Below are 17,056 nucleotides of genomic sequence, written 5' to 3'. Positions count from 1 at the left end.
GATCACACCAGATCCTAAGGTGTCTTTCATCAGTTTTCAGCTCTGTCACAGCTTCTAAGTGAGGCAGAAGCAATCTCCCTGCAGTTGCTTTTTAGTGACCAAGTGACTACATACACACATCCTAGGCTGGGAAATGGGGAGGATGAGTTACTTATTTAGAGATGCCTATGCAAAAACAACAACCATTTGGGGTCATCTCCTGGACTGCAAATCAGTAATCTGCTTACCAACAGAGTTGGCCAGCCAGCATTCATAATCATAACTCCAGTCTCATAACAGTGCCTTTAAATGTGCCAAGGAACTGGAGGCAACGTAGCTCTGCTTTCTCCACACCAGGTCCTTCCTTAATTCTGCTCCTCACACCTACTGCAAGTAGCCCCGCTTCAGATATCCGGTAGAGGAGGAGGAGAAGTGAAGGCTTTGAGGAGGAACAGAGAGCAGGGAGCCATCACTGCTTCATCAACATGAAAAAAGGGCTATGCTCCATCTCTGGGGTGTGATGTGGCACCCCTAACCTGGTAAAACCGGCAAGAAAACATTATGGCAATTCTGGCAAAACTGGTAATCCACTTTCATCACCATTTAGCAGTGCCACAGAATAATTTCAGAACCTTAACAAAAAAATGTTAACAGTTGCGTCTCCCAGCTTAGCATAAGTGGGGCAAGCTGGAATACTAATTCCTATTACAGAAAATTTATTATAACAGCCTTATAACAACTTATAATAACTTCTAGCATTAGCTATTTATATCAGATGCACCGAAGCAGACTGACTTTTTTGCAAGGGGTGGATGGTATAAAGTAGGCTTCAGTCATTGCCACCTATGCTTTATCTTCAAAGCCTACATTATACCATCCACCCCTTGCAAAAAAGTCAGTCTGCTTCGGTGCATCTGATATAAATAGCTAATGCTAGAAGTTATTGGCAACTTTGGGCCACATACCAGTTAAACCAGAATACTTGTAATTTAACCTGGCACTGGCATTGTCTCATTGAGCCAATTAAGGAGCTTGGCTAATCAACTAGAAGCCATGGTTTGGGTTGCCCAGTTTCCCCTAAGCTTAGCGTATTAAATCCATGACCCAATGAAAGATACAAGAACACCAAAGAGAACAGAACATTGGCTACCAAGTGCCACTTCCCCTTGCATTCCAACCCAGAGCATTCATTTGGTTAGATCAAAAGAGCCTGGGGCAGGGCGGAGGGGTGGCAACAAATTCTTAAGCATAAAAGGTATGTAGCCTTTGCAGCCATACTGTATAAAGTAAAGGGTGCCATCAAGTTGATTTCGACTCCTGGCGCCCCCAGAGCCCTGTGGTTTGCTTTTGGTAGAATACAGAAGGGGTTTACCATGGCCTCCTCCCGTGCAGAATGAGATGATGCCTTTCAGCATCTTCCGGTGTCGCTGCTGCCCAAGATAGGTGTTTTCCCCATAGTCTGGGAAACATACCAGTGAACCAGCAACCTTCTGCTTGTTAACAAAACCCATTTCTCTCAACCATATCTTCTCCTGCTCTCTCAAATACACTCCACTGTACAGCCTTCTGTTCTGCACAACAGTTCACCTGTTGTTAGTCTCCTTTGGTTATTGTCTCACCTTGGTGTTCCCTACCATGCTGTTCCCATCTCTTACACTTGGAAGAGCATCTCTCAGTCTTAATTTCTTCTCCTTTAAGGTAGTCCACCGTTTTAGCTAACCTAAATAGTCCAGCCTCATCTTTTCTGCGCTTTCTATTAGTTAGTCCTTCTCTCTCTTTCCCTTCCCAGTCACACCCTCTACTATCCGTCTGTTTGTTTCCAATACTCTCTCGCCGAGTACCATGTCCCTTCCGTTTTTTTACCACAGCAACACTCTTGGCGCCACAAATTTGCTGCAAACTTCTCAGTTTATAGCAAAGATGCTGCTATAGGGGCAAACAGCCACTTTAGGAGGTGGTTTTTGAGGGGGGAATAGCACAACAGTGTAAAGCACACACCCCTTCCTGCAATTCACAGTCTCAATCCACACTGTAGCCCCAATGCTTGCTTTCTGTAAAAGGAGAGACATGTCTGATTTTTAAGCCAGAATCTTAAATGAAAGGCTTGATAGTTTGTGCAGCATCAGCAGCAATCTCTCTCTTCTCCGTCTATATAGATAGATAGATAGATAGATAGATAGATAGATAGATAGATATAGATATATATAGATATAGATTCTCTTAGACGTACCCGTTGCTAATCCCATGTTTGGCAGCTCTCACGAGAGTTCACGAATGAGAGGAGGGGAGGGGGAGAAGAAAGCGACAGTGGAGGAGATAAGGCAGGCGCCCAGGCTGGCAGGTGGGGAGAGAAAGAGGGAGGGGGGCCAAGAATGAGGGAGAACTAGAGGTGCAAATGCTCTGTACCTGGGTCACCTATTTAGAAATAAAACTTTAGAAGTAGAAGAGAAGACAATTCCGTTTCCATGATGGCCTAGCCCTTTAAGACTGAGGACATAAGAACAGCCCAGCTGGATCAGGCCCAAGGTCTATACTGACTGGCAGCGGCTCTCCAAGGTTTCAGGAATCCCACCCCCCACCCCCCATACACACTATACCTGGAGACGGCAGGGAATGAACCTGGAACCTTCCAAATGCTCCACTCCTGAGCTGCTTTGGCCCCACAATAATAGCTCTATTCAGGAGTTAATGGGCAGCTTTACATGACGGCCAGAAAGTAAGTTGGTGGGATGGGAACCTTTGGTTCCTGACGAGCTCATACTCCCGTTGCAAGCAGCTACTTCTGCCCATTTCCATGTCACCCAAACCTAGCAGCCACCCAACAATCATCACCCAATTTCAAATGTGGGTTATATATGTCAGGTTTGTGGAGGGAAGTGCAATTTACGGACCAGAGGCAACACAATTGGAGGGAACAGCAAGGTAGGCAAGTTGGAAGGAATCAAAGGTTGGAGGGCCACATGGAAGCAAGTGAAAGTAGCTGCTTGTGCTGAGAACATGCAATGGCTGGGAATCTGTGGTTCCCACTTTCCAGTGGTCGTGTGAAGCCACCCATTATAAGTGTGCCAGTTATGTAATTTCATCACCCACTGATCACATTTTGTCCGAAGAGACAAATTCTGTACTCCGAGAGAGATCCTCTCTAGGCCAGTTCTGACAAGACCAGCACCCCAGTACATGCGAAGAGGATAGGGATGTGCTGACAACGCACTCACCCTGACGTCTCTGAAGGACGTCCTGCCACGCCATCAGGGTGTCCATCTGCATTGCTCCTCTACACATGCCCATAACCTGGTTCAAACAGGGTTTGGGGGTGTATGTAGAGGGGCGATTCAAATGAATGTCCCTTTCAAGCAATTGAAGGATACCCTAACAGTGCATCAGGAAGTCCTTCAGTGATGTCAGAGCAGGCACACCCTTGGCATGTCATCACTCTCCACATGTGCTGAGGGCGACTGGGACTGGTATCATCAGAACCGACCCTCTATGATTAGGAATGCAGGGGTACAGCCTTACAATAATGCCTGAATAGACTATACATGTGTCATTTTAAAGGTGAACCTAGGTACAGGTCCTCTTAAATCTCCAGGGCACAGACAAGAAGTGTGCTACCGTATGGGTGCTGAACAAAATGTATGTATTACTGTACATGCATACAGATCAACAAGTGCATACACCATACACAGATTATGGCCAACCATGTACCATGTCTGAATAGGGCTTAAGGCGACAACTGATCTAGAGGTACTTCTTCCTTGAAAGATTTCCTAATTGCAGTTTGATCATAACACAGAGCAAAGGTTTGCTTCAGTACAAGCCTTATCACATCACCCCCATCATCTAAAAAGCCTGTTATGTAGGTAGGTAGGAACGAGGCTAGAGTTCACAGCTGATTTTTCCAGTCTTGGACGAATGACGCTTGTTGACACAGAATTCACATCCAGCCACATGCTGAAGAGGAGGACACAGACACTTGCTTGTGTCTTCTTACAGTAATTCCTTCCAATTCTAGCCCTGAGGCAGTTCCCACTATTTAATCATAAGCACCACACTGCAGTTTCTCCCCGGCTACAATCTGGGATGCCACTTTGGGGGGGGGGGTCTTTCCCCCTAGCAGGGCTAATAGGCCTTCAATAGCAGTATGACAGCCAAAAGGTTTCATCATACCTGCATCTTAATTCTGCTGAAGACTGCCCCTGTTGCATTTCTGTCCTGTAGGTGCCCCTCACACAGGAGCCCCGTGAGAAACAACAAAATAATACCTTTATTCTATAAGGAATAAAGAGGAAGCCAGCTTCTGTCCTCGGTAAGAGCACTCCAGTTAGCTAGTCTGCCCTGGAAAACACAGGCACAGAAAGAAAGACCCCACCTCCAAATCAAGACCCCAGTTACATGAAGGTACATTTGTCACCCGCACTGCCTCTTGGGAGAGGCTAGCATTCTTCTTCTTTTCTTTTGTTTTGTAAACCGCTTCAATCATTTCAGGTTGTTGGAAAGCGGTATATAAAATCACAACACACCTCATTTCTGGAGTACTTTCAATTCCGCAAAACTGTCAACCCTAAAGCAGAAGCTGGCCATTCCTCAGGCCTCTGAGCCACCACTGACAGGGACGAGACCTCAGCTTTAAAAGCAAGTTTTGAGACCACTGTCTCAAAAACGATCAGTGTGTATGAAGAATGGCGGGGACGGGGGGCGCTTTCTTGGCAGGTGTGCAGAAAGCACACCCCGTTTGCCTGCTGCTGCTGCTGGATGCTCCCCGCTTGCGCCTCTTTCCATACCCAAAACAAGACGGCAATACCCAGGCTGGCTGCTGGCGTAACCCATCGTCCTCGTCCCCCGCCCCGACAGCGCTCACCTGGCCGGCGCCCGCCCTCCTCCTCCGAGCGCGTAAAGCAATCTGACTGATCTGCTCCCCGACAACCTGAAAGTAGCCATGTTACTTTCTCAGCCGCCGCTCACTTCCTCTGAAGTGAACCGGATAAAAACCAGCGAGGGGAGCCCTCTGGTGGGCAAAGGATGCGTTGCATGTCCGAGGCCCCGTCGCTGGCAACAAGGAGGAACCCAGCAGCCGGCTTGTTAGAGAGAAGAGGGCTTCTAATCATTTTTATTTGCAGGTTTTTAAAGGGGGTGTTGGCACATATGTAGTAGCGCTTCCAAGGACCTTGTAGCTTCTGCAGCAGCCACACAGTAGAGAATACACAGCACATGTTGAGCGGTTTTCTTGGGGTGCTCCAGCTTGGGAAACACCTATATCGGGCAGCAGTGATATAGGAAGATGCTGGAAGGCATCATCTCATACTGTGCGGGAAGTGGCAATGGTAAACCCCTCCTGTATTCTACCAAAGACAACCACAGGGCTTTGTGGGTGCCAGGAGTCGACACTGACTCAACGGCACAACTTTACCCAGTTTTAGCTCTGGATCCCCCCTGACAGACATGCCTTGTTTTCCACTTGATGTTTTAAAAATATGTATATGCAGTCTTTACAAATGTCTCTCCACCCCAGCCTTGAGTAGTGTCAATATTGTGTTGGCTCAGCTGTGTCAGCTCACCATTCCTCCCACCCTCAACAGGCAAGAGCGGGGTTCCCTCCTGGGAGATCCAGACGCAGGGTCAGTGTGCTCTCTCTTGGAGAATGCCAGGCACTTCACTCCAGTCATTGGTACTGCTTGCCACACAGTCATAAGCCCCTTTTTTTGTTTTTTCAGGATTGTAATGTGGCCACACGGAACAGAAATAAACATTCCCTGCCTACAGTGCAACTTCCCACAGTGAAGGGAAAGGTATTGACCCAGACACTGCACTCCTACAACAGGAGAGCAATGCGCTGCATGTACATCAGGTGGCACTACTCTCACTCACTCAACTCACTCACTCGAAAACACCTACTGTCTGCATCCAGATACTGTTTGTTGCAGCCACAGACCAGTACAAGGACTGAGAGACAGGGTGTGCCAAGAATGTTTTCACCATGTCCTTAATATTCTTCTGCAGCAAAGATATCGGGGTGGGGGGAGGGCTGCATGAGAGGGGAAGAAGGTGTGTGTGGTAGTAGTGGAGGTCAGGGGCCCATCTTCACTTCTTCTCCCAGGGCCCAATCCAACCTTAGGAACATAGGAAGCTGCCATATACCGAGTCAGACCATTGGTCTATCAAGCTCAGTATTGTCTTCACTTTTGCAGCGGCTTCTCCAAGGTTGCAGGCAGGTATCCCTCTCTCATCCCTCTCTTGGAGATGCTGCCAGGGAGGGAACTTGAAACTTTCTTCTCTTCCCAGAGTAGCTCCATCCCCTAAGGGGAATATCTCACAGTGCTCACACATCAAGTCTCCCATTCATATGCAACCAGGGTGAACCCTGCTTAGCTAAGGTGACAAGCGATGCTTGCTACCACAAGACCAGCTCTCCTCCTTGCTGTGCCTCTTCGGGGGGGGGGTTATATCTGTCCCACAGTGTGCTTTTCTTCTCTCTGCTGCTGTGGTTGGGTGGTTCCTCTGTGGATCGTTTAGTGTAGATTCAAGACCTGCTTGCTCCCCCCCCCGCCCCGTTTTTGCTTCCAAAAGAGGCATTGCTGGCAGCCATGCAAAAGGTGACTTTGGTTTTACCATTCCCCTGGTTGGGCTCAAACCTGGTTTGCCTGGTCCCCACACTCTACGTTTCTGTGCAGTGAAGTGACCAGCATTTCCTCTTGCCTGAATACAGCCGAGGCTCCTCTTGTGGCTTGTTCCAGAAACCTCCCTGGCAAAAAAGGGGCTTTCTTGCAGAAATGTTGCTCTCTAGGGGGCAGTGAATCCTTGCTCTGGGGAAGCCTGCACATCTGTTGCACATACTACCCCACCCCAAGAGATTTATTTTCCTTTGCTTTCTGCACCATTTGCCTCTTATACACACATTAGCAATATTTATAAGAGGATTCGGTCTCCATTTGAGGGGCCAGCCTGGTAAAAAAACTTGGCCAGACTGGCCCTTCAGATGGCTGCCACACATGCGCATTGGCCAACTGAGTAGTGGGGCAAGACGGCACACAGAGCTGGGCCCTGGCACGGGACCGTAGCGGCAGGACATCTTATGAATGTTTAAAGGTGTAATATGCTTCCTCACCACCACCACCACCACCACCACCCTGACTCCGTCAGTGTCAGCCCCCAAGTATGACTCTGCCCACCCCCTTCTGTTCAAATTATCTTCCCTACGGTACAGAATATAATTTTAACAGAATGGGGGGTGCCAAAAGTCACACTTTGCTTAGGGTGACAAGAACTCTACAGCCAGCCCTGGCTCAAGGTCCTCCTTACACCAGAATAGCTGGCACCCAAGATTGCCCAGTGAGCGTCTGACATGTACCCTTTGGTCAATTGAAATAGCAACAATTCCTTGGACTCCAGGAACATTTTATTTCAATAAAATACAATATACACATATTTTCCACGAGAAATTGCTGTCTCGCTTATGATATAGGAATTTATCGGGGGGGGGGGGACTCTCAGTTTACCTTTTCTAATTACTTTTCATTGTTAGTGACAGTGCCCCCAAGGTCATGTCAAACTGCAGTCTTAGGTGAGCCAGCGTGGTGTAGTGGTTAGAGTGCTGGACTAGGACCGGGGCGACCCGAGTTCAAATCCCCATTCAGCCATGAGACTTGCTGGGTGACTCTGGGCCAGTCACTTCTATCTCAGCCTAACCTACTTCACAGGGTTGTTGTGAGGAAGAACCTAAGTATGTGCAGTAGTACACCGCTCTGGGTTCCTTGGAGGAAGAGCGGGATATAAAATGTAAAATAAATAATAGATAAATTAGAGCTAAGGGAAACAACACTAATGTAGGTGGATATTCCTATCATTTTTAATAGAACCCCGGCTGTTAGATAATGCTGAGCCTAGAAACTGTTGTTAAAGGGCTGTAACTTTCAACTGAGGGGAAGCCACTGTCAGCTCAATGTTCTGGTTCAGACAAAACTCTGACTGGCCGCCTTTTCATCATGTGGGGAAAGAGCATGGGCATTTGCCTTCCCCTCCCCACCCCTCAAGTGGCACAGCAGTACCTAATCATGTGGAGGGTGCTTGGTCTGAACCAGCTCTCTACACCATTAGGTGCTGGTGTGCTGAGACATGCTCCTCTCCTACGCAGTTAAAGGGAGCCCGTTGGAATCTTGTCTGAACTGGCCCATTGGGAAATGTGCCGGGCAACAGACAGTTTTCAGAAATTTGCATTTGGATGGGAGACTATGTGTGAATATGATAAGCTTTTCCCCTTAGCTCAGTGGAAGTGCTTCTAGAGGTCCCTGGAAGCATCTCCAGGTAGAGCTCGGAGAGACTCCCGCCTGTAACCTTGGAGAGCTGCTGCCAGTCAGTGTAGACAACACTGAGCCAGGTGGACCAATAGGTCTGACTCGGTATAAGGCAGTTTCCTATGTTATGTGTCCATGCTTAGGGAGGAGGAATTCTCTAGATAAACTTTCCACCATCTTGTACTAAATTATAGGCACGGGCATTGCCTCAGAGCTGGGGGAGGAGGGAAGTGTATTCACTCCACTCGTTCTCCTATCAGCAGGAGCCAAAAGCCTGAGCTCCTCTCTGGGAGTCCACCAGACCAACAAACCCCATCCCTGCTGATCTCCTCGTCTTCGGCAGCCCCTGCCTTAAATACAGCCCTACATTTAGGACACTCCTCCCCGCTTCCAGTGTGCTCCTTCTTCCCTGGCCAGGCAAGTGGATTGGCCACCCAATCCCTGGCCTCCAAAGGGGACTTGTTCTCCAACTCCACCCCCTTCATTAGCCTTTCTGCACCTGTTTGCAGCTGTGGAGCTGGTATCATCGCTATTCCCTCTCCACCATTCTGCTGTGTCTTGGGTTGTACCCGCCCACCCCCCAGCAGCTATTGCACGCCTCTCTGAGCCCTTCATGACTTCTGAAAGGTAATTACTAGGGTTGTTCTGGTGTCTGGAGCCCCCTGCATCTCCCGGCATACTGCCGTTTGACTGGGTAAACAACCATGTCTCACAGAGGAAGGTGGAAAACCCCAACATTATGAAAAATACTTACATATTTTAAGTGTGGTTTCTGTTAAAGAATTCATAACCTAGATCATGTTATGCAAGCAAGTGTTAGCAAACAATTATGATGCGGGTGTTTCTTTACTAATGTATAAAATGGGAGTCACCCCCAAAAGGATCATTTTCAACTGCACAAGGAAACTTGTTGACACCTAAATACTTTCCATGTTTCTATTTTCTGCGTTTTATTTAAAGATCTACATATGATTTCTTTGATTCTGAAATAGTAGGTGTTCAAAACCATACTTGCCCTCTGAAATTAACAGCCTGTGTTCGTTATGGAACACCATAGACCAAGTTCTTGAACCGTACTATTTTTTTCTTTTCCGGGGCAAGGAAATTTTGCTCTGGCCCCTTCCATTGCTTGCATTCTTGGTGACCCACACACTGCTGTGGCCTACCTGTTGGGCCCTGCTCTGGCCATGCTTCCTGCATTGACATCAAATGCACGTTGATGTACAGGGCCTGGCTGGCATGGGGCATGGAAGCACTCCTAGTTGGCCTCTCACCGTCTGTGAGGTCAATGTCCCCCTCCCCCTTTCCTTCACTCAGAGCACCCAACTAGTGAACAAAGTCCTCGCCTCACCAGTTGGGGGAGACCAACCAGTGTTGCTTCCATGTCCAGTGCCAGCCACACCCTCTATGTGGACAATGCTTCTGATGTTGATGCAGGGGGCATGGCCCACATTGGGCCCAGAAACACCACCCATCTCTCTCTCTCAGCTGGTGAGCATTGTGTTCACCAGCTAGGTGTTGAGGTACAGGGACAAGGGGACCCCCAGGCAGCCCTCTAAAAGCCCCAGGACATTGGTGGCCCATGCACATTTGCCCCCTCTTATTTTATGGTGGCTACACCACTGTTCCTTTTTCTATTACTTTTTACAGAACACTACTCACTTTAAAACTGTGCAGTTAAATCTTATGCTCATTTACTCAGAATTACTTTGCTCCCAGGTAAAAGGGCACAAGGTTGCTTCTTTAGCTGATGCCAGTGTGGATTAAATTCAATCATGTGCTGCTCCCCCCCTCCCGCCCCCCTCCAGCAGTGTGGAATAGATTCAATCCTGTGGCAAAACAATTGTGTTTTATTGTAGGAAAATGTGAAATTTAACACAGGCTGGGACAGTCATGCCACCAGCTCCTGAAGAGACCACCAATCACTCAAGACAATTCTATTGTTTTATTATCTTGACTTTTGTAACCAATTTTGCTCATGTTGTTCAAGTTGTAAATTGCCTGAATGCCTTTGCATGAAATGCAGTGTATAACAAGATATGTGTTTATTTATTTACTACATGATAAAGAAAAATCAAGGTTTGTCTCCTGATATGGTCGAATCTGACCATGTCTCTCTATTAATATAACCTCTGGCCTGTTCTCTTACCATTAATTTCTGGCATCTGTAACCACAAGATGGCAGTGAAAGTATACATATTCATATGCAAGCATGGAAGGAGATGGCAATTTTTTTTCTCCAGAGAGTTGAAGGTAGTTTGAACTGAAAAAGTAATTGCTGTTTGTGGTGTGTACACTCATACCACTTTTGACTCAGATAAACAGATTTGGCAGGTTTTTATATTGTTTAAAAACCTTCAAAACCTGTTTGATCTGAGGGGACAGTGACTGTTCCCAGGTGGTGACTTTACTTTGTTTCACCACGAGAATGCAGGGATGTGTTCACACATCAGGTGGATTTACATTGAAGCCCATGCAGGAAATTGTGGAGCACTCCATACACGATTCCGGTTTTTTCTTGCACACTAGATCTTAGCCTGGATTACCTCTGCACTAAAAAGCTCCACTTTTTACAGTGGCTTTTTGGGATACTTCGATAGATCCAATATACACTAATGTTTCTTCTGAGGTGTATGGAGGGGCCATGCTGATAGAACACCTTTTCTTTTAGGCTCATTTTTTTCATTCAAAAAATGCTTGGTGAACTTGCAGAACATTGCTCTATGTACCCACACGGTGCATTTAGTTTTCCTCTTTTAATATCATTTCTCTCTCCCCCCCACCCCCTTTGAAAAGCCTCCTGACTCTAACTCCAAGGGGTACTTTATGGTGAACATAAGAACATACGTAGGCTTTTCTTAAAGCCTCACTTTTTCCTTTTTTAACAGTTGCTTGGTGATCTTGCAGAACATCATATGCACCAGCCCCTCGTGGGCGAGTACATATAATGTTCCACAAGATCACCAAGCACTTTTTTTTTTTTAAGCAAAAAGCGAGGCTTTAAGAAAAGCCTACTGATGCTCTTATGTTCACCATACAGTACCACTGGGAGTGGTACACCCTACATGGACTTGAATGGTGCACAGTATGAATGGTGCAATGAAAAATATTGGAAGGAACCAACCGACAGGAACCCCATTAAAGCAGCCTTAAGTGAACGGCCCCCAGATTTCTTTGAATTATCTTTATTGCACTTATATGCAGCTAATATATTACCTCATAAATCACTCGACTTTACTCCATCTAGGAAAGGCCAGTGTGAAAGAAGAAATAGGTGTGTATACTAAAAAGAACAAAGCCTTTACCAAAACACTTTCAGCTCCTTTGAAAGCTATTGCCTGTCACCAGTCAAATATACTTTCACAAATGACAGAAAATATGCTCAATCCAATATATCTTGTTTACAAGAAAAGTCTGATAGTCAGGTATTTTTGTCTCTTTCTTCCAAACTTGGGATATGAAGCTTACCTCATTTTGGCCATCAGAAACAGTGACAGCCTGCCAATGAGATGCATACAAGACATCAGAGAAGGGATACAACCACATGCATCCAATACAGCCAATGTATACAATGCATCAGAGAAGGGATACAGCCACAATGCAATCAGCCCTGGGCCTTAAACAGGGCAGAAAAGCAATCTGATGTTCCCATATGCTAGAGCTTTGATGAATCCTTTTTCAAAACTCACAGAGAAATTCAGCTGATTGATTCCCCTGGAGGTATGAGAGTGTGATGAAGATGGTAGTGTGATCCAGTGTTATCTGCTGGTTTTAAAGCTGGGAATAGGGTCAGTTCTGTAGGGGAAGAATGGCAGTTCATTCTCCAAATACAGCAAAACCAGTTTGGTGAGAAAGCAGCAAAGCAAGAGGTCTTGAGACAGTTCTTTACTACTGAAGAACTACAAGGATTTATTTAAAGAAAAGGTTACAAACAAATGTGAAAGAGCCTGCAGCTTAATTTCAGCTGTAGCTCATGGCTGGAGAGAGAGAGAGAGAGAGAGAGAGCAAAACAAACAGCCATCTCTGGAGAGACAGAATGGAGACTAACACTGGAAGAACAGAGAGGGAGGAGTCCAGCACTTTTATCCATGACTCTAAAAAAAACCCCAGTGGTCACTATGAGACATTGCAGCTGAGAGCTGATGCTGCCAGGGTCCTAGCTCCAACGTGTTCTAGAAATGTGGATGCCCAGAACAGAAGTATAGTAATAGTAGTCCCCCTCCTCCAAGCGAGACCTTCTTCCTCTACACTGCTTCTGGATCTTCAGTACTTCCCTCATTCTCTTGCACTTCTAGGCTAGCATAGTTGCTGCCTTTCCTCTCCCATGCCACCCTTCTCTGTCCTCTCTGAAGACAAAGCTTCACACACTGCATGTTAGCAGGAAGATTTCATTGACTCGTGGTGTGCAATGATCCCCACAGTGGGTGTTTCTGGTGAACGCATTACAAAAGTGTAGATTTTTCTGTAGCTGCTGAACTGTTTTAGTGGAACCATCACAGGATCATCAGTATGAGCCTGTAATCTGTGTCCTCTAAAAACCAGAGGTATGAGGCATTCCAGGGAATCATGCCCTCTCCCATCACCCATGTGCTTGCAGCAGTTAGCTGTTCCACACTAACATCTAGCCTGACAAATGTTTACACTATCTTGTAAATGTTATCTTAATCTAAACTACAGGCTGTGTGGTCTGGAATATCTGGGCTTAAATCTCTGCTGAACTGTGGATCTCTTCAATGGGCTTCAGTAATAAATGCCCTGTGCCTCAGTTCCTCGCTCATAACATGGAAATAATTGTAGTCATCTGCTTATTTAAAGCAAAGTGCTTTATCTTCATGGAATGCTTTCCCCACTATCTTGTCTGCTATGCTAGGAAGTGTTGCAGCTCTTTCATTTCTGCCTATCCTGTGGGTCTTTCTAGGCAGGGGGGAAAATGGCAATTCTACTGCAGAGGGACCTAATTCCATATTGGGATGGAATATCGCAGGTCTGAGTCTATATATGTGTGCTTGACACACAGAAAGAAATGGAGGCAAAAAAAATGAAGTTGAGGTGGTAGGACTGGATTATGACATGCTGAGGCCCTAAACTATGCAAAGCTTAAAAGGCCCCATAGCATTACAAAACAGGTTGGAAGGAAGTCCCTCCCCAGTACATCACTCCCCCTCCCTTCTTCCCTCACTGCACTGCTTACAGTTATAGCAGCATTCGGCTGAAGAGGTGAACGCCACCTGTAACCCTGATGATGGGTGTTGGTCTAAACCAGGCCCTGGGCCTCGTCTAATAAAATTTTGATAGAATTTACAGTTGTTTCTACACAAATTTATGAACTCAATATGATAAATAATTGTGTAGCCACATAAGCATAATATTTGTCTTATCACAACAATAATGTCTGTTTTAGGGTCTCCCCCACCTTTCCCCTTTATTTTTCAACCAACTTTGTAAAACTTTAAATTTAGTCTTTTTTATTATTATTATTTGGAGGTCCCTTATAATGGGAGGTCTTAAGATGTAACCTCTTTAGCTTGTGTCTAAATCCAGCACTGGGTCTGCAGATGAATAATATACCTTGGTTATCAGGGGGCAATATGCTAAATAATACTAAAGCTAATCTGTTTACAGATGAAGCTGAAATTTGTCTTGACTAAGCCCCATTGAAAACAATGGGATTGAATTTAATCATGGCTAATTTGTTCCACTGGCTTCAATGGGTCACAGTGATGACTGATCACAACCTTGTCATGCAGTGTAGGTGATGAGAGATAAAGAGGTGCAATGTTGTGTGATGGAGCTGCTAGGAGAATTGTCCAGATACAGCATCATAATTGGGGGAGTTGTTACGGACTAGTGTAGAGGCTGGAGGAAGGGAGGTGGCAGAGAGAATGGGCAAGAGAAGGTGGTGTTGGGGGGAACAACAGCTGAAGCCCTTCACCCTTCAAAACACATCCCCAACCAGCCCATGAAATGTACCTGGTTTTGTAGGTAAGTAAGTAGATAAACCAGGCCTGCTCAACTTCAGCCCTCCTGTTGGCCTACAATTCCCATAATTCCTATTAGAGTCAAATATTAGATGTTGGCCTACAATTCCCATAATTCCTAGCTATTGGCTGCTGTGGCTGAGAATTATGGGAGTTGTAGTCCAAAAACAGCTGGGGGGCCTAAGTTGAGCAGGCCTGAGATAAACCAATGTGAGAGCAGGCACATAGGCAAAAGTATGGTCAAGAAGGTAGGATGCTGCTGGACTTGGTTGGCAAGACCCTGGATCAAACCTTCGCTCAGCCGAGGGTAGCTGAACGGGGGTGAGGGGAACAGGAGCATGCTGGCTAGCCACACCCCTTGAATGGACTTGCTATGCTCCCCATGCACTCCTGCATTCACTACTTGTCTGCCGAAGAGAATACTGAATGAGGAGAGTAGTACCTTCCTGTGACTGGAAAGCTTGGCTGCTCAGGGTTCCCAGTCATGGGGAAGAACGCTTCACATGGCCAGCACATGCCTCTGCAGACAAAGAGCTGAACTTGTGGAGGCGGGGGGGGGGGAGGGGCTGGTGTCAATTCAAGGGGCGTGGCTCACTGGCTTGCTTCTGCACTTCCTCTGCCTGCATTCAGTGTACAGGGGAGAGAACGGATGAAGAGGACGTCTGTCTCAGCCTATCCTGCGTCATAGGCTTCTTGTGGTGGTGGGGAGGGGTGGGGGGAACTTGGACTAAACCTCATCTATGCTATCCCAGGTTCTATAGGGGAAATGTGGGATATAAATCTAATTTATTAGTATATTACATGTTCAGATTTGTTGACCTCAAGGGTCCTTTCTGATCTATATTTCCTACATGGGCATCCAAAGGACTTTTTCTGGGGGGCAGGGCAAAGCCAGCAATCCAATATGCCCATCCCTGGGAGTATCCCCCACTGAATTCAATGGGAACTGGCTCAATCGGGGCGGGGGGGGGGTCTGCCCCCTCTTGCCCCCTCCCTCTCTGCATGCCCATGATTTCCCATGAGAAGCAACCAATGAACCCCACCCTCATAAATGACTTGAGAAAACTGATGTGCAGCATATTGAAGCTCAAAGCAAGTTGCTTCTACTCTACCCCATAAGAAGGCTTGGCTTTTCTTCCACATATGAGAGGCTGTGTATAAATTGTCAGCTGACTGTCTATGCAAAAACCTAATGCAGAGATTAATTTGGACATGCTTGCCTGCATGCCAAGGTTTAAAATAGGAACATGGGTGGACTTTTTTTGGTGTGGAAGACGTGGAAACCAGACACCTGTCCCTGTTCTGTCTGGCTGGTGTGCCAGAATTACTATCGCTCCTCAAATCCCATCTCGCCTATCCACCTGCTGGCGCTTGAGTTATGGCCATTTCATACATAGAAACTTAATAAGGTTAAGCCAGACAGTTATAGAACAAGCTGACACTTGGCCGGGGGATTAAAGCAGTTTTATGCATGCCCAGAGGAGGGAAAAGAGATACGTTTGAGACCGATGATATGCCAATAATGATGTAGCTTTGTTTTTTAATTTCTCAACAGCAGCCATCAAAGAGCAAGATTAAGCCACACCCTTAATGCTAATCCGATAAACTATGTTTTCATCACTGCCAACATATTGTATAGAAATTAACCGTGGCTGCTCCGATGTTTGCTATTGTGTGATGTGGCCCATTGCTCTGCAGATCAGAAGCAATCCTGAAAGACATCTCACATGTAAGGTGCAATGTATTTTAGGCAATGAAATGAAACTCCTTTTTGTGAGCAAATCTCACTCTTAAATTCTGTACAGTTCTAATATGATTGGCAATTCTAGCTGATAACCCTTGGGTATGTATGAGAAGAACCCTAATCCCAAAATGCAAGTTATGGTTTTATGGCACATTTCAAATTCTGAAATGTGAATTTGGGAATGAAATGTGTTAATTCAGCTACTTTATAATGGGCAAATTAGCTGGTGGAGTCAGTCTAACCAATTCAATGTAGCTTGCTCTCCCTCTCCTTTCTTTTTGGTCATCTGGAAATGTGAAGATGCTACATGGCACATGCCTACAAAAAAGGCAGAGAATGTAATGACTTGTTCATCAGCTGCCACCTGCCCCTTCAGTGACTAGTCAAGAATGTATAGACAGGTCAGCGTCATTAACAGACTCCAGCTCTGAACCAATGCAATACAGATTCGGTAAGCAGCCAAGCCTGGACTTGGCTGCCCGTGAAAACCTCCAGGATCTGCAGGGATCCCTGTGGTGCTGTGGTGCTAAACCCAGCACCAAAGCCTGGTGCTGAATTAAGGGCAAACCTGGCTCCCGGGATTATATGTCAGCACAAGCTGCTTGCACCTCGCGCTGACACAGAGATGGGTGCCTAGAGTGCCCGTTCCCTGGGGGAATCCCCCAATGCACTGCTCTCGGCCTGTGGTGCATTGTGGGATTCTAGGAGGCCAGACAATGAGTCTTGGCCTCTGTTTACCCACATTGTTGGGAGCAACACAGATCGTCATCCGTGCTGCTCCCAGCAGCGCTGGTCATCTGGATGCATGGCTTGCGTGCTACAGGGACATAGAGCAATCATCTGAGGGAAGGTATGTTGAACCCTGCCTTCCTGCCCAACCGCACCACCGTGTAAATAGACTCTATCTTTTAACAAAGAAAAATGAAAAACCTTTGGAGAACCATTTCAAACATCCACCATTTCACCCAGCTCAAAGAAATTAAAAGTCTCTTTTTGATCCAGATTAAGCAAACTGACCCCCAGGGTTTATCCTTTTTTTTTTCATAAAACTTTATTGCATGGAATAC

General features: G+C 46.3%; 1 protein-coding gene across 2 annotated transcripts in view; it reads right to left on the bottom strand.

Annotated features, from left to right (window-relative positions):
• LOC128340325 (long-chain specific acyl-CoA dehydrogenase, mitochondrial-like) overlaps positions 1 to 14,760 on the bottom strand; it is a 38,591-nt gene extending 23,831 nt beyond the window's left edge. Inside the window, exon 1 of one of the 2 annotated variants that reach the window (XM_053285312.1) lies at positions 14,688 to 14,760. In XM_053285312.1, the coding sequence (XP_053141287.1) occupies positions 14,688 to 14,731 (44 nt within the window). In that variant the 5' untranslated portion in view covers positions 14,732 to 14,760. Of the gene's footprint in view, positions 1 to 4,837; positions 4,960 to 14,687 lie in introns of those variants that run through there. The other variant, XM_053285311.1, reaches the window with a different exon arrangement.
• Positions 14,761 to 17,056: the final 2,296 nt, after the last annotated feature.

Source organism: Hemicordylus capensis, chromosome 1, assembly GCF_027244095.1.
Source record: "Hemicordylus capensis ecotype Gifberg chromosome 1, rHemCap1.1.pri, whole genome shotgun sequence".
Taxonomy (NCBI): domain Eukaryota; kingdom Metazoa; phylum Chordata; class Lepidosauria; order Squamata; family Cordylidae; genus Hemicordylus; species Hemicordylus capensis.
The sequence above is the reverse complement of the archived record's forward strand: the minus strand, read 5'-3'. Positions and strand labels throughout refer to the sequence as shown.